Source organism: Lotus japonicus, chromosome 3 (assembly GCF_012489685.1).
Source record: "Lotus japonicus ecotype B-129 chromosome 3, LjGifu_v1.2".
NCBI lineage: Eukaryota > Viridiplantae > Streptophyta > Magnoliopsida > Fabales > Fabaceae > Lotus > Lotus japonicus.
Genome location: NC_080043.1, coordinates 67,661,007 through 67,687,942, shown reverse-complemented (window position 1 = coordinate 67,687,942; position 26,936 = coordinate 67,661,007). Strand labels below are relative to the sequence as shown.

Genomic DNA, 26,936 nt, shown 5'->3' with positions numbered 1-26,936 from the left:
CTTCACTCTCACTCTCACTCTGTCACTTTCATTTCCTCTCTCTCTCTCTCTCTCTCTCTCTCTCTGCTTCTGCAGAATCGGACACTCGCAATTCGGTACCTCCATTTCTCTGTTTCTGTAGTTCTGCATTTTCGTTTCATGCAAATGTTCATGTTGCATTTCGTCACCGATTCTTCATTGACATTCATTTGCTTCTGCATTTCGCATTCTCATTATTTCTCTGTCTTTTTCTGGGTTTAGGGTTTTTCGTTGCTTAGAGTGTACACACTGTTTCGCTTCTGAGGTGAGGAAGAAGTTCAAATAGCTCATTTTGTATATTGTGTTTGTTTTTGTTATTGTTATGCCTGAATTTTTTGTTTGACTTGCTCTATGTTTTCCTTCAAAGGTGATGATGACTTTGGGGAAGTTTTTCATGGCATTGCTTACCCTACTAGCTTTTGATTATTTTATATTTTTTTTGAAATTGTATGAAATCATCTAACACGTTGGAATGGAAGCGAATGTGGGTAGGTTTTTGTTTTTCGAATTTTTTTGTTGAAAAATGATTTGAAGTGTCAAGGAGCTGTCTTTGAGTGGTTGGGGCTTGGGTCAGATGATGATCATCTTGCATTTTTTTTTTGGTTGGTTGCAGTGTTATCAAATAGCGACTATACGCCGCTATAGCATAGCGGATTTTTGGCTAATCGTGATGCCGCTATTACTCACTATAGCGTGCTAATAGCGGCCGAAATAGCGGATTTTTGGCTCCCCGCGGTAGTCCGCGATCGCAATTTGACAACATCGGTTGGTTGGGGGGTTTTACAGAGTAGATGAATTCTTGGGTTACTTTGTGTTTCTAAAAGAAGTGAATTAGTGAATTTATTTATGTATGTAAAACAAATTTAAGGGGCAATGTTGTTTATAGGTGATTATTACTCTTGTAGTTGTGGTTGTAACTTGTAAGTAAGTAATTAACACTTTCTAGTACTTCAACACGAAAGAATGGTAGCATATCCTCTTGGGATTGGGTGCTTGATAGGCTGGACAACATGTATTATCTAGCAATCCCTTCAAACATTTATGGTTGTCAATTTTATGCACATTTTATCTCTGCTGCTTTTGGAGATTTGTTTTATAATTATTTGCTTAATTCTGTGAAATTGTTCTTAAAGGGCAAAGATGTATGCCTGTATGGATATGTTCATACAGTGAGTGAGTATACATGGTTATGCTATACTTGGCTGCCTTTCTAGATTTTTCAGGTCCATCATTTCTTATTTGCTTTTGTGCCTTAATTTGTTGAAAGCTGTAAGATTTGCCAATGATGACCATGATTATGAGTCATCTATCTGTTCACAGGCACTGTAGATTTCCCTTGAAAGTGATGGAGGATAATCCAACTTCAAGTGTTTTAGATGCGGAAGTAGTTGGGATTCGATTTGGTATGGCTACACGCCAGGAAATTGTAAGTACACAATGTGTTATAATTTTCTGTATAATTTTGTGACTATCAGATGCTGCTCCACAGAGGAGTTGAGCTCTTTGGTGATATGGCTCTAATGAGGTTAACTAGAATCTATTTTGGACAATGTCATTGTGATGAATGCCGAGGTGATAGGAAATACTTATCAAATTTTAATGGTATTTTCTGCTGGATTGCTTTACGAACCTTATTTGGACTGTTATTTTCGTTTTTTATATTTCTTAAAATTCATTATGTCATAGTAAATGTACATCGTGATTGTTTTTTGGTTAAAAACTTCAAAATAAACTAAAAATGCACAATCATGTATTCTCTAGATACCATATTAGAATTGGTGCTCAAGGGAAAGAAAGAAAGAAACTGTGTATTTCATTTCAGAATTGCTACTCATACAAGTGGGCTACCTAAGTATTTGCAGAAAGCTGAAGCTTCTATAAGATCTAACTAACTGACTACAATCATCATTGTAAATAACTATATCTGTCAAACATGATTCATGACAGTTACAAACTAACTACGGCTGTCAACATAACAACTGCAGAATTAAAACAGACTAACAGCATACAACAGAGCCTTCACTAAAGCTTGAAACCGAGACTAACTACATCTATTAATTGTAAATAAGTCTTACTATGATGTTATGGCCTATTTAATATTTTTTTGGATTCGGTCAATTTATTGAGAAGTTTCCCTTCTCTTTTGGTTGCTAGTGTACAGCATCGATAAGTGACTCCTCAATTAGTCATGCTAGTCAGCTGTCAAATCCATTCCTTGGGCTGCCCCTTGAATATGGAAGATGTGAATCTTGTGGTACTTCTGAAGCAGGAAAATGTGAAGGTCTGTTGTTTTCTTATGTTTGGTATTGTCTTTCCAATGGTAGGAAAATGGTGTATTTCAGATGAACTAATGTTGTATCAAATCAATATTACTTTTCAGGCCACTTTGGATATATTGAGCTTCCAATTCCAATATATCATCCTAACCATGTTAGTGAATTGAAGCGGGTACTGAGCCTGATTTGCTTAAACTGCTTAAAAATGAAGAAAACCAAGGTATCGCTCAACTGGAATCTGAACTTGACATTCTTCAGATTTTTGCCATGTCTATATAGTTTCTATGTCTTAAGTACGAAATCTGAAAGTGATTTAGTGGTGAGTTCTGTATTCTCACTTTAGAAATGCTAGCAACACACTCTTTTGAATACAAACATACTCCATGTGATTGGTTTATTTTTGAAAAGTCAACTCAGAATTTTTTTTTTTTAAAACAGACAAATGTGTTCACTTTTTAAAAAATAAACCAATCACATGAAATGTGTTGGTACTTGGTAGTACTCCACTTTCCCCCTTTTACGTATGCACTGAATTCTTTTTATTTGAAAGACCCAGGACCCGTTTGTGTATGCTTATTCTGGTACTTTTTTGTAACAAATTTGGCTAAGTTTAGTTGAAGTTTATGAAACAAATTTAGTACTCAAGTTGCAAAATGTCTTTTTATGCAAGTAGTCAAGAATTGATTTAGTAATCAATTGCAATATCAGCTGGTTTTACATGAAGCACATTTTCTGCCTAAACTTTTTATTTCTATTATTATAATATTGCACAATATTTCTTTACAGAAAACTGTCTATACTATAGTACTTTAAATTCTTTATGCTATTTGTGTGTTTGCTCTTACTGGCTCACAATATTTCAGTTTCCTTCTTCAAGCAGTGGTTTGGCACAGAGGTTATTATCTCCCTGCTGTCAGGTTAGCATGAATCAATCATATAATATCCTTTTTCTAGTTGATATATTCTTGTCACTTAGTTTCATTTTTGATTATTCATTATATATTAAAATGAATTAATTTTTTTTATAATAGTATCATGTATTAAGAACTGAGAGTATTTAAATAGCACCTGAGATGTGTGAAATTACGATGATAATAATATTCTTCTTATTTTCTGTAACATGCATGATCAAGTATATAGTTTCTCCTTGTTTAAGCTGTGGTAACATAATCCTGTACACTGGGTGTAGATTGCTACAAACATGTTGCTTGGATCTTTAGGTTATACTACGTCGGAGATGCAAATATTTAAATGCACTCCCTTATGATTAGAATTTTTCAAATTGGATTCTTTTCTAGCAGATGTTCCCTGGAGTTAGAGATCTTTGCTGTATTGAGTTTGTGTTCTTATGGTTGCATTGTCATTTTTCCTCCTTTCTTCTAGGGACTATTTGTTGTTACTTTTTGGTAATATTATTGTTTGTCAATAAATTTATTTATTTACAATTAAAAAATACTAAAGTCCCCAGGATGTGTACAAAATATGCATCAGCTTTCTCTCTGACTAAAATTTCCTTGAATGTGTTTTCTTCCTCTAGTTCTTTATTGTTGAACCTATGATACTATTTTCTTTTTAATGTCGAAAGATTGAAAATCTTCGAATTCCTAAAACCTCTAATGAAAATTTTCCCCTTTCATAAGAAAAAAAAAGCTGAAAAGGTTCTTTTGGATATCTGCTACAACATGGCAATTTTACTGCATTTAATTACTCATTCATTCTGTTCAATTTCATGCTCATTACTATATAAAAGCTTTGATGAAGTGTTCATTAGTTTTTGAATTATGTGAAATTTTGTAGACACCTTTTGTCATGGGTTCTTGTCTGATATGGTGAGTGTATTAGGTGAGATCATGCTCGAATGGGAGAATTGTATATTTTTACCTTAATCCTAAAAGAAATATCAACATTAGATTTAAGTAAAATATGTTAGAATATAATATAAAACCATTAAAGTGACCCTTACCCAACAACTTAAGCTTTTGGGAAGTGGTTATTTGATATGGTATCAGAGCCTCTATGGCCGAGAGGTCTAGAGTTCGATCCTTGCTCCCCTCACTTTCTAATTAAAAAGTGGAATTTGATTAAGCACATGGTAGGTGGGCTTGTGCATTTAACCACGCTTCAAGCCCAAGGGCTCTTGCGTGAGGGGGCGTGTTAGAATATAATATAAAGCCATTAAAGTGAACCTTACCCAACAGCTTAAGCTTTTGGGATAAGTGGTTATTTGACAAAATAATCTTAACTATCCATACATGGTTGTAGTGTAAATTACGTCTGCTCAATTCTCACTTATACTAAGTTTGGATGTGGGAAGAAGTATGGAGGAGCCGATTAGGATAAAAAGAAGTTGAGGGGAGGAAATGAGCAGTTTTTAGGTTGATAAGAAAGAAGTGGAAGAGAAGGAAAACTGTAATTTCCTTTCACTTGTTTGGCTCAATCTTAAAGTGAGAAATGAGAAAATGATATCTTGTTGTAAAGACTGTCTACCCTTGAAAAGGTTATTTGATCTGCTGCAACTTATTTTGTGTTAAAACTCATTGTGAATTGTGATAGGGCAAAAAGGGAATGCAAAATTTTGTTGTTCAACAAAGTTGTTGCACTTGGGTGTTGGGCCTATTAGAGTTCTAGAGAGGGTGAGAGAGATGAAAACTCTGCAAAAAATATGATTGTGTTTTATCTGAATCTGGCTGCTTGTGATACATGTATATGTGACACTTTTAAAAACCTGAGCTGGCCGGTCAGTGCTGGTCAAGTGAGCCATTTAACCCCAAAACTCAGTTGAATTCAGAACCGGTGAGGACTGGTTGAACTGGTATAAAACTAGTTCCGAACGGCCTGATTTTTTATTTACATTTATTTTTATTTTTAAAATATTTGATAACTCAATAAAAGTCGAACGACAAGTTAAAATGACCTGCATTTATGAATTTAATATTTAGACTTTTGTTATTGGTATTATCATACAAAATACTCCCTCTGTTCCACAAAGATTGTTGTTTTAGCATATTTTGATATATTTCTAATTTTTTCCACCTATACCCTCATTTAATAGTTTTTTTCTCTCAATTATCACCTTTCATATTATCAACCACAACTCTTTTCTATCAACTACATTCTTCTCTATACAAGGTAGAATTTAATAGTTGCACATGGTATTAGTAAAACTAAATAAGGGTATTTTAGTAACATTGTACTATCAACAATTGTCATCTTACTATTTGTACCACAACCTTAAACAACAATCTTTGTGGAACGGAGGAGTATATAATATGATCATCCTATATTCATTTGAAATTTAATTTCTTAAAATATTATGTTAATTTATTACTTAATAAATTACATAACATCTTTTCTATATCTATATATGTAATTATTACAGGTTTGACCATGGTTCAACCACAATTGAACTGTGAACCAGTACCTTTACTGGTTCAATGGTTTTTGAAACATTGGTATACGATGCTGCTCCATGATGAGCAAGGCTTAACGGCCTGTAACTAACAACAGATGTAGCAGGACTCAACTAACTTCAGTTAAAGCTAACTAAATCTTAACTACTCTAAGTGATATATAATAGAGTGAGTTACACCATTACACCTAGCGCTATCCATGTACGGTCATATTGTCAAGAGCAAGTCCTCTCATTTCTCACTGGATATTCCCGTTAGTCTATTAAATGATTGGTGCAAGGAGCTAATCTTGACCATATCATCGTATATGGTTGGTTGAGATTGGTTGAACTTAAATAATCTTGATCATTCATTTATGGACGTATTACGTAGGTATGTTGTGGGCGGGTGATGTTACTATGGAAATATCATATTTTGCATGTTCAATGCATGCTCCTAATCCTATGCAGGATGTTGATCTTGAGTATGTTCTCTATATTGCAACCTTTCCAAATGGTGTTTGTTTCATTTGCTCTATTTTATGAATGTTTCATCTGAAGAACATGAAGAGATGTGAAAGCAATTTTTCCTTTTCTTGTGTTTTTTAAAGTTTTTTTTTTCCTTGGCTTGCTTAATAGTTGACTATTCTCTGCTTTGATTTTGCTGCTTTCTCTTATTTGTGATGAATTTAATGTTCAACTAGTTTTTCATTATCTCCTGTCCAAGCTGAATGAGATTTTTGTTTCTTCCCTTTTAGGATGCTAATGCTGCACAAGTTTCTATACGGGAAGTCAAAACAGCCGATGGAGCTGGTTACTTAGTACTGAAAGTATCTAAGTCAAAGATGCATGATGGTTTTTGGAGGTTTCTAGACAAGTATGGCTATCGTTATGAGGGCGATCATACTCGAGCTTTGCTTCCTTGTGAGGTTTGGTTTCTACTGCTTTTCATTGTTACTGTGTGTGCTTATAGTGGCTAGCCTCTTTTACATGTCTGGATATATGTTTCTAAATTAATTTATATTTGCAATCCCCTTTATTTTTTCCGCTTTCTCTATTTTTTGAGCTTCCATATTTTCTAATTTTCTCCCTTTCCTTTCTATATGTCCTCATGACTGTCTATGTATATGTTCATTAAAATGTCACCTGGCAATCCACATAGAAGCCTCCTTGAAATTGAGTCATATAATTATGATAACTGCATTTTTTTGGATCTGACATTATCATTAGCCTTGGTCATTTTTTTTCTTTAATTCAAGGATTTCTTTTAGCTGACCATAATATTGGTTCAGTCTCTATTAGTTGGAACACTTAATTTAGTTAGAGTGGGAGAGATGATAGGGTGTAACTGATAAGAGGGAAATATTAGTAATTAGGTTTTGGATTTGAACTAGAGATTAAGCAGAGGCCCAAGACTTTCAATTTTCCTTGAACTGTGAGAAACACCATTCCTGGTTATATAATAAAGTTCATCTCTTTTCTATCTGTTCTTTATTTCTTCCGTTGCCAATGAATGGTGAAGTGCACCTTTCAATTTACAGTTCTTTGTAATGGGATATATTATCGTGAGCATTTGATTTTCTTACTTTTTCTTGCAGCTGGAATTATTATTTGCATTTTCTATATGATTGAAATTTATACTTGTAACATTTTTGTTTGTGATTGGCTGTGTCAGAGGTCTATACTTGTGAATTGTAGTTATAATTGTTATATGTTTCATTGGGATCTTGTCGTTGGCTTTTAGTTTTTGATTTATAATTTGCTCATTACATATCTAACAGGTGATGGAAATTATCAAGAGATTTCCCCTAGAAACCAAGAAAAAACTGGCTGGGAAAGGATATTTTCCTCAAGATGGATATGTGTTGAAGTATCTTCCTGTACCACCAAATTGCTTGTCTGTGCCTGTTGTTTCTGATGGCGTCAGTGTCATGTCTTCGGTGAGGAAATGATAAAGTGGTTGGTTTCTTTGTAAATCTATTGTATAGTGCTCTTGAATGTTACTCATCTTTCTTGCTTTGCAGGATCCTTCCATGACATTTCTGAGAAAATTGCTCAGGAAGGTTGAAATCATCAGAAGTTCTAGATCTGGTGAACCAAACTTTGAGTCTCATGAAGTGGAAGCAAATGACTTACAGTCAGTGGTTGACCAGTATCTTCAAATTAGGGGCTGTGCTAAACCTGCCCGTGATATAGAAACACACTTCGGGGTCAATAAAGAGCTGAGTGATGCATCAAACAAAGCATGGCTTGATAAAATGAAAAGTCTATTTATAAGTAAGGGTTCAGGTTTTTCTTCAAGGAGTGTGATAACTGGAGATGGGTACAAGAGGACAAATGAAGTAGGAATTCCGCTTGAAATTGCCCAGAGGATAACATTTGAAGAGAGAGTAAACTTGCATAACATGTGTTTTTTACAGAAGTTGGTTGATGAAAATTTGTGTCTCGCCTACAAGGAAGGTGTGTCAACATATTCACTGAGGGAGGGCTCAAAGGGGCACACATATCTTAAGCCTGGCCAGATAGTGCATAGAAGGATTATGGATGGGGACATCGTCTTCATTAACAGACCACCTACAACCCACAAACACTCATTACAAGCACTTGTGGTCTACATCCACGATGATCACACGGTGAAGATAAATCCACTGATTTGTGGGCCTCTTGGAGCTGATTTTGATGGGGATTGTGTCCATTTATTTTATCCACAGTCACTTGCTGCTAAGGCTGAAGTAGTGGAATTATTCTCGGTGGAGAAACAGCTCCTCAGCTCTCACAGTGGTAATCTGAACCTGCAATTATCCACAGATTCCTTATTGTCACTGAAGATGTTAGTGAAGAAAGGTTTTATGGATAGAGCAGCTGCTAATCAATTGGCAATGTTTCTTTTCTTGCCTTTGCCACGACCTGCTTTGCTGAAGGCCGGTTCTGGTGATTCTTATTGGACATCCATCCAAATTTTGCAGTGTGCTTTGCCTTTATCTTTTGATTGTACTGGGGGACGTTACTTGATTAGGCAGAGTGATATCTTAGAATTTGATTTGAGTAGGGATGTTCTTCCTGCAGTTATAAATGAAATAGCAGCGTCAGTGTTCTTTGGGAAGGGTCCTCAAGAGGCACTGAATTTCTTTGATGTGTTACAACCGGTTTTGATGGAAAGCATATTCAGTAATGGATTTAGCGTTGGCTTACATGATTTTTCAATATCTGGGGCCGTGAAAAGGGTTACAGACAGAAACATAGGGAAAGTTTCCCCGCTGTTGTATCAGTTGAGGTTTATATATAATGAGTTGGTGGCACAGCAATTAGAGAAGCACATGCAAGACATTGAACTTCCTGCTATAAAATTTGTTTCAAAATCATCCCGACTTGGGGATATGATTGATTCCAAAAGTAAATCAGCTCTTGATAAGGTGACACAACAGATAGGGTTCCTTGGGCAGCAACTCTTTGTGCGAGGGCGACTGTATTCCAAGGGGTTGTTGGAGGATGTTGCGTTACATTTTAAATTAAAATGTTACTATGATGGAGATGGTTATCCCTCAGCTGAATATGGATTACTCAAAGGTTGTTTTTTCCATGGTTTGGACCCATTTGAAGAGTTAGTACATTCAATTTCCACAAGAGAGATAATGGTTCGCTCTTCAAGAGGATTGTCTGAACCTGGAACTTTATTTAAAAACTTGATGGCCATCCTTCGGGATGTTGTAGTTTGTTATGATGGAACTGTGCGAAATGTATGTAGTAATTCCATCATTCAGTTTGAGTATGGGGTAAAAGCTGGAGACAAAACTCGGTACTTATTCCCTGCTGGTGAGCCTGTAGGTGTCTTGGCAGCAACATCAATGTCTAATCCTGCTTATAAGGCAGTCCTTGATGCTAGTCCTAGCAGCAGTTGTTCATGGGAATTGATGAAGGTAATATTATTTTTTTCTTTGCAAATAATGGACATCTTTTTCTTCATATCTCAGGAATAGATTTTAGTGTCGAGTTTGTTAATCCACACATTTTATCTTCAGGAAATACTTCTCTGCAAAGTCAATTTTCGAAATGAACCAATTGACCGCCGAGTAATTTTGTACTTGAATGACTGCGATTGTGGAAGGAGGTATTGCCGAGAAAATGCAGCATATATAGTTAAAAATCAATTGAGAAAAGTCAGCCTGAAGGACACAGCTGTGGATTTCATTGTTGAGTAAGTTTCCTTTTTTTATGATATTTTTGTTGCTGTATTTTGAACATGTCTTTTACCTAAGAAAAATTGTCTTTCTTATGAGGAACAGATCAACCATGACTAATTTATTACTTCTTATCATTTGATCTGAGTTGTCTTATCAATGATGCCTGTCGACATGACTCACCTTCATTTACCTTGCAAATATTTGGATTTCTGTACGTAGTTGGTTCCTGCCGTTGTCATTGTAAGAATATAGAATACCTTTACTTAGGCAAAGACATATACACTATATACTGCAAGAAACTGCATAAAATATAGACCCAGAAGTTACAGGAGACAAGAGATCTAAGAATCTGGGGGTGTAGAACTATTTAATTTATGGTAGTTTCTCTGAGATACATATTTGGGTTGTGCTTACTTGTTTGGCATCTATTTGGTATTATATTACATTGCCGTTTCAACGGGTTAAGTTTAGTTCATGAGTAGGGTTATATATTGCTGGGTAACGGTAGAAGTGTTATATATATAATGGCTTGTGCAACAAGAAACCCATTGGGTTTTCCAACATGTCAAGATTAACGAACAAAACAACAACTACAAGTGATCCAATTGGCCTTTCTGAGCAGTTTAATTACAAGAGCAAGATCTTGGAATGGGTTGATTCAAGACTTGGTGGCTAACCAAGGAGTAAAGGAACATTCAAGAAGATTAATCAACTTAATTCGGATTCAATGAAACACTCATGATTCAAACCACCACTTGCAATTATTGGAGCACTTGTCAGTAAAGTTGTGAAGAGTTGCACCCACTTAGTCATATAATTAAGTTTAAAATAAGTGAAATTTTAATTTTGCATTTTCGCATATTTTATGCTTCAATTCAGAAACAATTTGTATTTCTTATTTTTAGTGTGTTTATTGCTTATTTTAAGGCCTAATACCTAGACTGCTATAAAAGGCCTTCTTCAGAGTTGTAATTGTAACTAGGAATATTTGGAAATGAAAGAAAAACTGAGGTTATTTTCTCCCAACCTCTTTTGAGAACTTCTCTCTAAACTTATCAAGGAATCCTTTCCTTGTGGCACGTATGAGTTCTTCATTGAACTACTTCTGACTTCTTTGTCATCCTTGTGATGTCCTAAACACTTTGGGTTCTTGTTTTTGTACCCAAATTCAAGTGGATCACCAAACCTGATTCTTAGCTTTCTTGGGGTGTGAATATTACAATTTACTGTGGGTTCAAAGGTACTATACTTATTTGGGTTCATATAGTTCAGAAGGATGTCAGTATCAGATCCTCATACGCAGTTTATCTGATCTATTATTCATCAACTCCTTGTAAAACATATAATATTTGCATGAATTAAGCAGACTTTGATATTTTAGGAACAAGATGTATTAATGTTCAAATTCTTTTGGCAACTGTCTTTTGTCTGCAGATACCAACAGCAGCGGAAACGGGAAGGTTCTGAAACTGATGCAGGCCTTGTTGGTCATATTCATCTCGATGAGGTTCTTGGTTTTATTTATGTCAAATTTTGACTTATTTACATTTTTCTACTTAAACCTAGATATTGGTGCAGCCATGTGCCTTGGTCATGCATTTATATTGAAATTTCCTCCTAAAATTTAGTTTATCAGCTTGCCTGAACATTTTCCTTACTTCAGAAATATTCCACATGTTTTCTTTATCAGATATGCTGTGCTATTGGAAAGCACTTGTGAGCAAGCATTTTATTTTTTTAAATGTTTTCCTTTGTTTTTACGAGACTTTCCTATTACTTACACCTGGTATTTTTTTACATTTTTACTAAAGATTATTACTTTTACATAATAAGTGACTTGTTGTTGAGATAAATTAAATTGTTTTCTTTTGCTTTTTGAATTGTAAAGCTACTTTGAAAAAGTTACACTTTTTAACTTTTTATTGTTTGAATTTGAGTGTACATACTATATACTGGTTGATTTTTTTTTTCCCCCAGCAAATAAGTTCATCGCTGTTTGTATAAATTCCAATGCAAGCAGTTTATTTATAGAATTTTCCTATTGGTAGCTCCTTAATAACAGGAATCAAATAACCAAAAAAACTGACTAATGATCTCAAGATTTTTTTAGCCTCTCTAAGTTTGTCATATCAGAAAATGTATAAATAAATTGAAAGACTGCTGATTTAACAAACAGGCTTCCTTGCTCAATCATTAGTAGCTGTTGTGCAGAAAAAAATATTTTCTTTTCTCATTCATTATTTATCAGGTTTCACCAGGTTTTGATTTCTTGTTAGTTTAATTTTAATTCCGAACCTACTCTAGGCTCTGAATTGCTGGGTGTTTATGATTAACAGCATGTTTGGGTCTGTTAATCATGTGCCTAGCATTTTTTTAGCTTTATTATTCGTATTAATAACATGTGTTATCAATGTTTTGGAGTTGAGTTTTAGATATTACTTCGGTACTGTTGTTTCTGTGGTTTAAGGGGGTATTGGATCCATCTTACAGAGTAATTGAGTGGTTGATGAAAATTTCAAAAAATATCTATGTAGTAAATTTTGGTAGTTAGGTACCAAAAGGGTAAAGTATGATGAGTGGGATTATGAGAGTGCTGTGGTGGGTTAGTGTAAGAACCTAAAAGGGGAGATTAAGAACTAGGTACTCTGGAGAAAATTGTAATAGCACTTTATGAAGTGAGGATGACTAGAGCATGAAATAGTTTTGCTTTTTTCATGTTAAAAGGACATGCAAAGCTTAAACTGGACCAATTTCAAAATAGTTTGATTAAAAAGTGTAGAGTGTAGAGGATGTCCAAGAAAGCCTAGGAGAAACCACGATAAAGATAGTACTTTGATGAAGTATTTCAAAATATGATTTTGATATAGCCTAGCCCTAGTGGCAATTGATGTCACCTAGTCGGATACAACTTGATTGTTTGTCTTAATATTAAAACTGCAACCATCATGTATTTATTATTATTATTATCTTATTTTTGATAATTGACCTTTTGTTTAATATCAGGTGATGTTGGAGGAGCTGAAGATCAATATGGCTGAAGTTTTCCAAAGATGCCAGGAAAAACTTCGTTCGTTAAATCGGAAAAGGAAATATTATCAAACTTTGAAGAGCACTGAATTGTTTTTCAGGTGAATCTTTAGCTCTTTCCATATGCATTAATAAGCTGCAGTGGATTCTAATTTTTCATGCTTACCCGGTGTTACTAATGGAGGATAGCAACTATCAAGTCCTCCAAATCAGAAAAAGAAGCAAATGTGGAAAAACAAGAAAATAATAATGTTGCAACGGTACCCATTTTAATTGCAATTTTAAAATGGCAAAATCATTGAAGCAACCACTAGCAAAACTCCTCAAAGTGGCCATAAAGGCAACTGCCTCCCATGCTAACTTGATTAGCAAGTGCTCAACCATGTGTCTAGGATTTAAGATAATTAATCATTGTGTTTAAAACCTATATAGTATATACTCTAAAATCAGTGGCTATATGTATTATATTCGTATCTGATGGTGATGTGTACAGTATTCCTAGTTACATATCAAGGGAGTACCCTCTCACTTTTTAGTATGATTTTCATTTTTTTTGAAGTAGCTGGCAAATACGTTTGGGATATGACTCCCAAAATTTGTCTAAGTGGCACTTGTACAGCCTTGTTCTTTGTCTTCAAAGAGGAATTGTATACTCCTTTATTAATTTTCAAAGGAATGCAAAATAATCCAAAAAGGGCTGGGGATTTGGTTTATTCCATCCTTCTACTTTTGTCTAGGAAAAATGAAGGACATACTAAAGGAGAAACTTGATTGTGACATATTATTATTGATTGACATAATCCAATTGGTTGAATTAGCAGAGTTGTCTTGGGATATGTCTCAATTCTCAAACATAGAAGCTATGCGTTTTTGGAAGATAGGATTCGGGGAGATGAAAATGATAACAGTTAACAAATATCGAGAAATTTTAGAGCCAAACTTCTGTTGAATAGAACTAAGGATGTTTTGTGACATTCTGAAATGGATTAGGAAAAATATGTAAACTGATTGTCGTTGATTGAGTTACCCTATACATAGAGAACGGAGTACGAGAGAGAGAGAGAGAGAGAGAGAGGAGAGAGCGAGAGAGAGAGGAGAGAGAGTATAAACTGATTGTCATTGATTGAGTTACCCTATACATTGTTCATATATAGTAACTGAAGTTAGTAACTAAAACAAATTGTATAATAGCGGTATAGCAGCTCTAACTAATCCTAACAGAAGCCTAACTACTGTAAGTAGTTAAAAATTACAATCCAGTGTGAGTAACATAAGTATATACTCTGACAATCCATGCTTGAAGTTTCTCTTGGTTTCATTATGAGAATTTTTAGTATCTGTTTGTTTACTTTCTCCCTTATGCATTATATTTCTTGTTCTTTTGAACAACTAAAGCCTTTCTTTCCCCACTTGGTGGTACCATAATATACGTCTGGCTTCTAGAGAAAGAAGAAATAAAAAAGATAATAGCCTATGTGTGTGCATTTTCTTTCTTTGTACATTTTAATCACATGATTTCTCTTAGGGCTATTGCAATTTACATTTTAGTCTATATTGCTTTTCGCACGCAATCTTTTGCTGTTAATAAAATTACCAATCTTACCTACTTCTTGGCAGTGAGTCTTGTGCTTCTCCAAATTTTTCTTCACCATGTGTGACATTCATTTCGCTAGATGGTGATGGTTTAGACAAAACCACTGAAATCCTGGCTGACGTAATCTGCCCGGTTCTGTTAGGTACAATAATCCAAGGTATTTTCCTTATCACTTAATTTTTGTGTGTGTTTGTATATGGTTTAGTATGAAGCCACATGTCTTTGTGTATTTTTCATATATTGTGCCATATGTCATGAGCTTTCAGATTAAATCAAATCAAATAAATAATCATTTATATCTTAATTAGTTTTTCAAATAAAGATCTTGTTGCAGCCCAAAATGAATCATTGGGCCCAGATGGCAGTTGATCCATCCTCTATCTCATGGGCCTAAAATTTGGAAAGTCTACATCAGGAGGAATAGAGGAGGGGTTGAGAGAATAGGGGGATCATAATGAGCTAGGTAAGTTGGTTAATCATGGTGGATGGGGCTAACAAATTGGCTACATGTGTAAGAATGGGGGATATCTTGGAGAATATTACGGTTGTTACTTATGAATGGTTAGCTTCTGCTTTCGGTAGTAACCTTGCTCCTTTTCCACCTGCAATTCTCTCAATACATAAATGACATTCTCACTTTTCTTTCTTCAACTGTTCCTCTCCTATTACTCCTGCAAACTGCCAGTCCGTAACAGATATTTACTTTCTTCAACTTCAATAATCAATACTAAACTTTTCCTACCAACGTGAATTATAATAGACTATTTATTTGTAAATCATCGTTAAAGTACTTTCTTTTATCAATTGGAATAAATTTGAGATTTTGAATAATTAAGAGTTTTAAATATATATTTTATTTAATCATTAAATTATTTTCATATAAGGTTTTTTTCATTTAATCTTTTATATATCTATACGGCTATACCCGTAATAGATGGGATGGGATATTTACTAAATTTTATTATTGTTAAATCAATATAAGGGTTTAGGTAGTGAAGTGAAAGCGAGAAAAATTATACTATAACTTGATACTCTGGTTTGATACTATAACTAAATGCTCTTCTTTGTTCTAATGATTGTATTATGACTACTAGTGGAATCCAGTACTAAGAAAACAGACTAGTGACAATAAGACTCCTAACCATAATATGCTGATATTTTCCTTCAAGTTAAATCTGAGTACGGTTGCAAGTAACAAATCCAGAAAAAGAAAGATAGAACTCCAAAAGATAAAATGATACAACTTATTCAAATAGATAACTAAGCAAATTCTTTCTGAATAATATAACCTTGCCAGCATCCTTGGCAGATAACTCCTTAGAACTCTTTGTCCATTCTCCTCAAGTTCTCAAATTATCTATGGACAATATATGCAATGTCAGAAACTCCACTGTCCTTCACAGAAAGCACAAATGGTACCTGTCCTGATGTCAAATACATGAGCCCACGTTGTCCTTTTGACACACCCATGCGTTTCATTTCAGTTTGGAATTTTTACTTTCGAAGTTTCATTTATCCTATTAGGATGTAATTTGCTTCTAACGTTTCTTGTCCATATTTGTCAGCAACTAATTTGTTGGTCTTTTATATGTTTTACCGCACTCATAATCATTCATCAGTCATCACATATATTCTTCTTAAAAACCTTTCTATTTTCTGTCCTAAATAAATAGGAGACCCCCGAATTAGCTCTGCGAATATAACCTGGATTAATCCTGACTCAAACGCATGGGTGCGCAACCCATCAAAGTCTTCTAATGGTGAATTGGCACTAGACATCATTCTTGAGGAGGCAGCTGTTAAACAAAGTGGTGATGCTTGGAGGATAGTGCTTGATTCCTGCCTTCCTGTCCTTAACTTGATTGATACCAGGCGTTCTATCCCTTATGCTATTAAGCAGGTTCAGGAATTACTTGGGATATCATGTACTTTTGATCAAGCAATCCAGGTAATTTTCTTAAGAATATATTGAATATAATGTTTAGTGTCTCTACTGTCTTCTCTAGGGATTATTCACCTTTAGCATATTTTAACTGGATGCACTCAATATGTACTATATCTTTTTTCTTTTTCTGTAATGTTTTTATTTATTTTCTCGTTCATTAATATTCAGATATGCATTATTCTTTCCTTCACACTATCATCCTGGAGTCTCAGTCTTCAGCGAGAGTTGGGTGCTTATAGTATCGATCATCTCCTGGTGTTTTCATTTCACAGAAGTTCATTTGTTCTAGTTCTAAATCCATGGTTACCTTCATGCATTTTACCAGGATAGTTCTACTTATAGATCCATGCCTGAACTTAATGTCTATGGAAGTTTTATTAGCATATATACGAGTTCTTTATACAATATCTTACTTGGAAGTTCAACTATTTTATAGTTTTCTTATTTAAGAGTCTGTTTTGGGCCTCTTGGCTAGTACAGAATAGTCACTCCCTGTACAATACTACAGTCTGATATGTGGTGTATTTCATCTCCTTGTCCTTGTTGTGTCATATATGAATCTGCATCCCGTGTCATATCTGACGATTCCTAGCAGACTTGTTATTCTGTATGTAATTACTTATAATTTGTGTTGTGGTTTATGGTATAAATATATTGACCCAAAAGAAAAGAGAGTAGATTAGAAATAAGGATACCCGGCACTTGGTATATAATTAGAGCACCAGTATTGTGACACAAACACTTCTGTCTTTATTCTGTGTTCAGGAATGTTGCTAAAATGTAGTCGGTTAGAGATTGTAATTTTAGGATGACTTGCTGCATGTATTGTAACACCCCCCATCACCGTGATGTCTTGCTTCCTTATATTGTATGTAATTTGTCTCTTTTGGTGGTTTTCTTATCCTCCCTTTTTTTGTTGTTTTTCTATAAAAAAGTACAAGAGTGATATCCTCGATTATTGAACCTACTTTTATGAATGAGCCTTGATCATGGTCTACTCTTCAGTAGCCCCTTATTAGGACTATAACATTTCCTTCTTCTCTTACCCCCTTTTTGGTCTGTGTAGCGTCTTGCAGCATCTGTGAAAATGGTAGCAAAAGGTGTTCTTAGAGAACATCTCATTCTGTTAGCAAGCAGCATGACTTGTGGCGGGAATTTGGTGGGCTTTAATACAGGTGGATATAAAGCACTGGCTCGTCAATTAAATATTCAAGTACCATTCACTGATGCAACTCTCTTTGTAAGTGCCTTCGTAATTGATAAAATAATGAGATGAATCATGTCATTATTTTTCTTATTTAGCACATGGTGGTTATGCAGACTCCTAAGAAATGTTTTGAGCGAGCTGCTGAGAAATGCCACACTGACTCTTTATCAAGCATCGTTGCCTCCTGTTCGTGGGGTAAACCTGTGGCAGTTGGAACAGGATCAAGATTTGATGTTTTATGGGATGCGAAAGAGGTACTTGATTTTAATCAGATTAAATGTTGGATTTGATAATATTAACAGTTGGGGCTCTGTAAACTTGATTTTATATTGATTTTTCTTTAGCAGAGAAAGTCAAATGAACTTGAAGGGATGGATGTTTACAATTTTCTTCACATGGTGAAAAGCCTTATCAATGGGGAAGAAGAAAACGATGCTTGCTTGGGTGAGGACATTGATGATTTGCTAGAAGAGGAGAATGCTGATTACGGCTTGTCCCCACAGCATACCTCCGGACTTGATGCTGTGTTTGAAGAGACTTTTGAAGCAATGAACGGTCCAGAATCCAATGGCTGGGGTGCAACTACAGATCGGACTGAAACAAAGTCAACACAGTGGTCAGCCTGGGAAAGTAATAAAGCAGAAACAAAAGATGGTGGTTCTCAAAGAGTCCATGAGGATTCTTGGACTTCTCGTGATGTGATGAAAGATGATTCCCAGATGACCAACGCTTGGGATGGAAACGTGGAACAGACCAAAACAATTTCAAATGATTGGACTGCTTGGGGGAAAAATAAATCGGAAATACAGGATAATGTGGCTGAAAAGGCCGAAGGGGAGTGTGGGAGCTCTGAAAAGTGGAAAACTGCTGTTATCCAAGAAGGCTCTTCCAAGTCCAATGCTTGGAAGTCAAACATAGAGCAACGTAGTGATGAGGATTCTTGGACCTCTCAGAAACTGAAAGCTGATGTTATCCAGGACTCTTCCAAGCCAAGCTCTTGGGGAGCTAAACCCAAGTCGAATGACTCCTCCAATTGGGGAAGAAATAAAGATGAAATACAGGATGTTGTGTCTAGAAGAGCCGAAGATGATTCTTGGAGCTCTAAGAAACAGCTTAGTTCTGATGCTACCCAAGAAGACTCTTCCAAGTTCAGCTTTTGGGGAGGTAACAAAGATACAACAAAGCCAAAGTCAAATGATTGGTCCAGTTGGGGTGGAAATAGAGATGGAATACAAGATGGTGGGTCTAAAAGAGCCCAAGATGATTCTTGGAGCTCTCAAAAAGATGTTACCAGAGAAAGCTCTTCTAAGGTTGATGCATGGGGTGCAAATAATGAGGCATCAAACCCCAAGTCAAATGATTGGTCAGCCTGGGGGAAAAATAAAGATGGAACTCAAGATGGTGGTTCAGAGAGAGCCCAAGAGGATTCATTAAGCTTTGGTAAGTGGAAAGCTGAATCACAAGTTGAAGCTGATACGGTGCAAGAAGACTCTTCTAAATCCAAAGCCTGGGAACGTACTTCTGACAATGTGAAGGTTGACAATAGCTCTTGGGGAAAACCCAAATTTCCAGAAACTCAAGCTTGGGATCCCCAGAAAGAGACAAATCAAGGTGCAGGTTCACGTGGGTGGGACTCACAAATTGCTTCTGCTAATTCTGACAGTGATAGAAATTTTCAATGGGGAAAGCAAGGAAGAGAATCATTTAAGAAAAGTCGCTTTGAAGGTTCACAAGGTTGGGGATCAAATGCTGGTGATATGAAACATATGAATCGTCCTGGCAGAGTACCTGGACCAAGGTTGGATATGTATTCATCTGAGGAACAGGATATTCTCAAGGATATTGAACCTATTGTCCAGTCCATCAGACGAATAATGCAACAAGAAGGGTAAGTTCCCTAAGGCAGGTCTTTACAAGGTTCTTGAGTCTTGACAAAAAAAAAGGTTCTTACAATGTTATAGAATGTTGTAATTGTAATTACATGTTATAATAAAAAGCATTTTTATGATGATAATCAAATGACAACATTTTCTTTGCATAAAACCATACGATCATCAAACCACTTTTGTTAGCTTAAACAAACAGTTTTGCTGTGGGTGTTATTCCTGTCCATTTTAGAACCTTTACCTCTGTTCTCACCAGTTTTGCTTACTGCCACCATAGTTTTTTCAGGAAGTTACTTTTTTGTGTGAATAAGATACCATTAGCTATCATATTACCTATCGCAGATCATTTTTGGTCAATTCTGATTGTTGATACAAGTCTATATTCTCTATTTTGGCCTTTAGAGCTTTTGATGCAGCGGAAGTCGTACTAGGATTGCAAGCGCAAATCCTAAGGAAAAGGTTTCTGGAATCCACCAGAAAGGAAATTAGCAAGCGCTAAAACCCTAGAAAATACACTGGAATCCACCAGAGAAGAAGAGAAAACTCTTAAATTTTATTATCAATCAAAACTCCCCCATAGGCTATGCCTTACAAGTGCTTAAATAAGAAAAGAAAATATCCTAATAGTAAAATAAATAATATCCTAAAAGATCCTAATTGAAAATAAAAGATCCTAATTGAAAATAAATAAGTTCCTAACAAAAAAATAATTAATATCCTAAAAGATCTTAATTACAAATAAGTAAAATTACTAAAATACTAAAATTATCTTAAAAAGCTCCTACATCACAAGTGCTTAAATAAGAAAAGAAAATATCCTATTAGTAAAATAAATAATATCCTAAAAGATCCTAATTGAAAATAAAAGATCCTAATTGAAAATAAATAAGTTCCTAACAAAAAATAATTAAGATCCTAAAAGATCTTAATTACAAATAAGTAAAATTACTAAAATACTAAAATTATCTTAAAAAGCTCCTACATCAGTCTCCTCTTCTTGTAAAGAACTCGACCTCGAGTTCACATCACGATAAAGGACTTCAGTTGCCTCAAAATACCAGGATCAAAAGGCTTCCAAATTAAACCAAGGAGAGTGAGTGTTGAATATCTAATAAAAGCACATGGAAAAGAGTGTGGAGACTCCTGTTTTGAAACACTAGCATCCATCTTGTTGATGCCAGGATCAAATTGTTTTCGCCAAACACCATGAAATTGATGGAGTGTGATTTCTGGATGAACTAGCCGTGATTGAAACAACTTCCAGTGGCATGGAATAAATTGTCTGAATTGCGAGTTAGACAAGTTGGATTGCAGTTCCTTTTTCTCAGGCATATTACCAAACAAATGGGGTGCAAACTTGGGAACAAGGACATATCGAACCTGAGGCACAACCATAAGTGTTAGATTGTAAGGTGTGAACACTGCTTCGATGCCCAAATTGACAGAGGTGTCTGGCTCAGATATAACATGGGGTACAACCTCTAAGATGTCATCAGATCTAGATAAAAGAGAACAGTGTGTTGGTGTTGGTGCGCTCTCGCTGCACAAATCATCCATCAACGTTTTTGCCTCATCTTCCAGGCCAACAACAGAGGATGGCGCAAATGAAATTTGAGAATCAGATTCCGAAGAAGTTGCGTACATAGGTCTTGTAGAGGGACATGAATTTGAAGTAGGTTTTGGTAGGGGTTGTGGTAAGGAAATTGGATCTGCAGTCGGTGATATGTTGGGGTAAGGATTGATAAGGTTTGGAGTAGCAGGTTGGGGGTGTGGAGTTTCGGTGGTTTTAGAGGTTGAGTACTGAACTTGGTAATAAGGATGAGATACGGATGGTGAATGCAAAGATTGGGAAGGTAAAGATATAGCGGAACGATTGTTGTTGTTGTCGCGCGGAAACCTATGTGGTTTCCCTCTCCTGTCTCGTCCCCGGTTACCGTTGTTGGTATTGTTGATCTGCGCCGTTAAAGCCGCCGTGAACGTCGCCATATGTTGTATCATCTGTTGTGTCATATGTTGCGTAATAGCAGTTAGGGCCGCGGTAAGAGCCACGGTAACATCCTTCAGGTCTGCTTTGGTCATTGGTTGATCTTCCATGGTTGATCAAGCAAAGAAAAGAGACAGGAGAAAGCCTGCTCTGATACCACTTGATGCAGCGGAAGTCGTACTAGGATTGCAAGCGCAAATCCTAAGGAAAAGGTTTCTGGAATCCACCAGAAAGGAAATTAGCAAGCGCTAAAACCCTAGAAAATACACTGGAATCCACCAGAGAAGAAGAGAAAACTCTTAAATTTTATTATCAATCAAAACTCCCATAGGCTATGCCTTACAAGTGCTTAAATAAGAAAAGAAAATATCCTAATAGTAAAATAAATAATATCCTAAAAGATCCTAATTGAAAATAAAAGATCCTAATTGAAAATAAATAAGTTCCTAACAAAAAATAATTAAGATCCTAAAAGATCTTAATTACAAATAAGTAAAATTACTAAAATATTAAAATTATCTTAAAAAGCTCCTACATCACAAGTGCTTAAATAAGAAAAGAAAATATCCTAATAGTAAAATAAATAATATCCTAAAAGATCCTAATTGAAAATAAAAGATCCTAATTGAAAATAAATAAGTTCCTAACAAAAAATAATTAAGATCCTAAAGATCTTAATTACAAATAAGTAAAATTACTAAAATACTAAAATTATCTTAAAAAGCTCCTACATCACAAGTGCTTAAATAAGAAAAGAAAATATCCTAATAGTAAAATAAATAATATCCTAAAAGATCCTAATTGAAAATAAAAGATCCTAATTGAAAATAAATAAGTTCCTAACAAAAAATAATTAAGATCCTAAAAGATCTTAATTACAAATAAGTAAAATTACTAAAATACTAAAATTATCTTAAAAAGCTCCTACATCAGCTTTCCTTCCCTCCTCTACTTCCTCTATGAATTTTGTATCATAAGCTGTTTCATTCTTATCCTAATTTTCTGATAAATTCCTGGTACAGGTATAATGATGGGGATCCGCTGGGTGCTGATGACCAACAGTTTATACTGGAGAATGTCTTTGAACACCACCCAGATAAAGAAACCAAAATGGGTGCTGGAGTTGATTACGTCATGGTATCCTCTAATTCTATTTTATTGCCTTTTTAGCTTTCATCAACAGTTATACTTTATTTGATCTTAGCTGGGCTTTCCAAATATTCCAAAATGTTTGTCTTATGATGTCATTTTGGTTTCTTTCTTTCCTTCCATATAATGTATCCTTTTGTGTATGATGAATTGAGACATGAAAATATTTGTGTCTCTTTATATTTTCCTTTATTTAATTTTGGGAGCACTTGTGACAGGTAAGCAGACACACCAGTTTTCAGGTAAGCAGGTGTCTTTATGTGGTTTTAAAGGATGGGCGAAGCGAAGACTTCTCATATAGAAAGTGTCTGGAAAACTTGGTAAAGAAAAAATATCCAGACCTTGCTGAGTCATTCAATGGCAAATATTTCCGGAAACCCCGTCCAAGGCAGAACCAGACCCCAACTTCAGCAGGGGATCAGACCCCAACTCCTGCGGGGGATCAACCACAAACTACTGCGCCTGTAGAAGAATCCAAAGAGTAGAAGATTAGAGCTCTGTCCATAATATTGTACAGAAAGTGCACTGCTAAGGGAGGCAACTGAATAGGTTATCACAAGTTACATAGCTAACCAATTTTCCTGTGGAAGATGTTTCCCATTTTGTTGGCTTCTCGTCACTTATTTTTTGAAGCATGGTCATGTGAATATTTGAACTCTTGAATGATGCTAGCGCGTGATGTGCCTTTCAAACTGTTCCCTGCTCATCATTTAATCTAGCTATTTATTCAGCTTTACTATGCCAGAATGACAGCCTTCCGATTATTCAGTTCTCTCTTTCTCTCTAACCATTTGATCATATTTAATGGTTGAGATTAGAAGTGGTTCAAAATAACTCACGTGCTTCTTTTGTTCTGATATTAGATCCCGTAAAAAAAACTCTATTTTTCTTTGCAAAGCTATTATTAGACATTACTCACTTCCAGAAATTAAGGATTGCAAATTCTATTTCTTCTTCCTAAAATCACTGTCGGTGGCCATGGATGGTTCTTTTCGTTTTAACGTTCCATGGATGGTTCTAATCATATATCTATGTGCATGTAGTTATGCACTCTGGAGCATGTTGTCTGGCGCACAACTGTGAAGGCTTAAAAAGGGGAAATAAATTAACCTAATCAATGGAAGGAAAGCAAGTGGACAACCAATTTTTTTTTAAGAACAGGTTTTATGAAAGGAGACGAGAAGGAAGGGAGAAATAATTTGTGAGGAAGAAGAGAAAATGGTGGTTTATGAATTACCTTTGAAGGATGCACACGATACCTTTTTGAGACAATTTAACGTGAGCCATTAATTATAGTCCAAAGGTTAATATTTGCTCCTCTCACTCTCACATAAGAAACCTCATCTCACTAGATACAATCATCTATATATATATATATATATCATTATAAATATTTTGAGCCTAGAAACCAGCCTCCGACGACAACTCAAGTGATGTCTCTTAGAGCTTATTCTTTATCTTTTTCTCTTCCAGCAGCAGCTCCTGCAACTTTTTCGCATTCAACAACTATAGTTTCATGAACAAAATTTTCTTTTTTCCGGTATCAACAAGCTAAGCTAGTGATTCCTGGACATAGCCTTCATTCATTTCTTGACTGAACATTGAGTATCTTCCCTGAGAGCAACATCTATTGGTGTTTATACATTTGTTGGAGTTTTTGTAAACATATGAGGATGAATAGTTGAATACTATATATAGTATTTGTTCTTGTCTAGCACAAGATCACCCTAAAAAGGAAACCCTAGTAGAGAATGTAGTTGTCATGTAATAAATGAGCAAAGTATTTTTTACAATAAATGACTTCCCTTTTATAGTGAGGGTGATCCGAACCCTAATCCTAACCTAATTGGACTCTTGAGCCTCATAAATCCACGACCAAAGAATCCTTACAAGAGGAATATTCTAAGTTTGATGCCTATAAGGCGTCTCCTAGCCCCTGCAAAGGTCAGGTCGCCTAGTCCTAACTAGATATGGAAGATTGCCCTTCAAAGGCCCCTTTGTAGCCTGATCCAGTATTCTCCTAGTCACTCTAAGCTCCAGATCTGGGTGGGTCCTATAGTGGCTGATCCCTCACAATCCACAAGCCCACAAGACACCACTCTCGAAGTATGAGAGTAAAGTGTGTCTTAATGACCTTGGCCTCTTACCTGACTGTGGATTGAAGTTGTCTTTTGGCCACCTCGCCTAGCTTATGAGCTCGCCCAACCCAGTATTTTACCTGGACTCTACTCATTGTAAGTTGTAGTTGAGATCAACTGATCACACTCCTTCATCAAACTTTATCATTCACGTTTAAATATTTTTTCAATATCAGTAGTTTTCTAATGGATTTTATTGAATTTATAAATATAAAATGACTCGTATTTATGTAGTAGCCATATGAGGGGAAGGGCAAGGATAAGGGCACGACACGCCCTAACAACCACCTGCAACACAACCAACAATAGAGAGCTCCGGGCTGGGATCCTCTCCAGTGAAATCCACTCAATTTTTCTCCAGTGGACATTTGTGGCGGTTTTGAACCGCCACAAAATGTTTCCAACTGCCACAAATTCTATCAATTTTTTGCTGCAGCATTTTGTAGCAGCTGGCAAAATTTTGTGGTGGTTCAAAACCGCCACAAATGTCCACTGGAGAAAAATTGAGAAAATTTCACTAGAGAGGATCCGGACCCGAGAGCTCCACACCCAGCTCAAGAAAGAGAACCTCAAAGGGGATCCTCCCCTCTTCATCAGCCAAAGGGGCAGCGCCTCCCCTGCAACCAGCAGCGACGATCTCAGGGAATAGAAGTGAAGGAGGAAAACTCCGACACGGCGAGACCCGAGAAAGCCTAGAGAGCACGATCTCTTCATCCTTAGAAAGAAAGGCACCTCTCCGATCTCTCCCTCCCCCATTAAGAGGAACGGTTTGCGGAGCAGTACTAGAAAATACCGACGAAGTCGAAGGAAAGCCCGCTCGCCCACCCTACCCAGAGCTCTCCAATCTCAAAAACCTCACAAGAGTCACCGGAAAGACCGAGACCCCACCACAACGTCGTTCAACAGGTTGATAGAAAGGGACACTAACTCCAAAAAAAGGGTACCTAACGAAGTCGAAATGAAAGACCATCCCAATCCTCCCTTGTCTCTGCACAAATAGGCTGACAAGGCTTTCGATCTGACCAAAAAGCCCACGAATCTGAAAGTAATTGACGATATTAAGGATCCTATCAACAAAGTGGGTGGATCGACGATGATATGAAAGACCCTCTTCCACCCTCCTCGTTGCCCGCTCTGTCGCTCTCACCTACCGAATTTCAACGTCAATGACTACAGCGATCGGACCTTGGCCATCGTTGGAAAAAGGTCGTCGTAAGACAAGTCGGACAGGGGTTGGAACCCTAGGTGGTGGAGAAGAAGAAAACTGAGAGCGAGGCATCAGTGAGATGACCAAGTGAGGATTCACGTTATGGGGGCTTTAGGATCTACTACTGAGAGGTGGGATCCCGTATTGGTAGCTTTGGATCCGAAGGAGGGAGAGGTGGCGGTGGTCGTGTGTCGAGGAGAGAGAAGTGACGACTGTAAGATCAAGGCTTGATCAGTGGTTGTATCTCTATATTTTGATGATTACAATTAAGGTTTGTGATGATGAACAATTGTGGTACCCTAACGTTTTTCTCTTTTAGTTGTGACAAACAGGTTCTGATTCTGACCCAAGCTTATTCTGTAACGCCCCGATTTCTCAAGCGTCAAGTAATTACCAAAATTTCGCAAATAATTTTCGCCGATTAATTTACTCTTCTTTATTTACTGATAAGGGTTCATTTTTCCTTTTTAGAAAACTCTTTATTATCACGTCTCCAGAAAACTTCTTTATCCTAACTCCAACGAAAGAACAATAAATATAAACAGCGGAATAATAATGATAACTTGAAATAAAGTCATAATCAACGTCGCGCATTAAATGACATCATCATAAAACAACCGTAGAAAATAATGTCGTGGCCACACCCATGTGTGGAAAAACCCCCTGTGAAAGTACTCCGGTTACATAAAATAGCCAATTGCCTCCTCAAGTTTAGCAAAATAAGAAAATAAATAAATAAATGAAGTTCCAAGGACAGATATGCGCTCTCACTGGGACCCCCATGCACTCACTGCCCCTCTTGCCCCGCAGAGTCCTTCTTCGGAACCTCGACCTCGCCACCCCGTGCTTTCTTCCTCAGCCTTGGACCAACCTTCGTGTTGAATATCCAACGGGCACCACCACCATAAGGACGTCGCTTCGTTCCAGCATCCGCGT

General features: G+C 36.2%; 2 protein-coding genes across 3 annotated transcripts; one reads left to right on the top strand and one right to left on the bottom strand.

Annotated features, from left to right (window-relative positions):
* Window positions 1-23,512, top strand: LOC130745433 (DNA-directed RNA polymerase V subunit 1-like). Of its 2 annotated transcripts, none has more exons than XM_057597671.1 (19): window positions 1-95; window positions 241-283; window positions 1,339-1,444; window positions 2,173-2,299; window positions 2,399-2,514; window positions 3,158-3,211; window positions 6,441-6,611; window positions 7,464-7,622; window positions 7,707-9,599; window positions 9,702-9,877; window positions 11,298-11,370; window positions 12,867-12,991; window positions 14,508-14,641; window positions 16,158-16,432; window positions 17,496-17,669; window positions 17,750-17,890; window positions 17,984-19,524; window positions 22,529-22,643; window positions 22,874-23,512. In XM_057597671.1, the coding sequence occupies exons 3-19, from the start codon at window positions 1,364-1,366 to the stop codon at window positions 23,138-23,140; spliced, it is 5,622 nt and encodes a 1,873-aa protein (XP_057453654.1). In that variant the 5' UTR covers window positions 1-95; window positions 241-283; window positions 1,339-1,363; the 3' UTR covers window positions 23,141-23,512. The 2 variants fall into 2 exon arrangements, with proteins under 2 accessions (XP_057453654.1, XP_057453653.1); XM_057597670.1 differs by having other exon boundaries at window positions 17,981-19,524.
* On the bottom strand, window positions 20,385-21,966 carry LOC130745434 (uncharacterized). Its single transcript, XM_057597672.1, has one exon. The coding sequence runs from the start codon at window positions 21,614-21,616 to the stop codon at window positions 20,543-20,545; it is 1,074 nt and encodes a 357-aa protein (XP_057453655.1). The 5' UTR covers window positions 21,617-21,966; the 3' UTR covers window positions 20,385-20,542.
* Window positions 23,513-26,936: the final 3,424 nt, after the last annotated feature.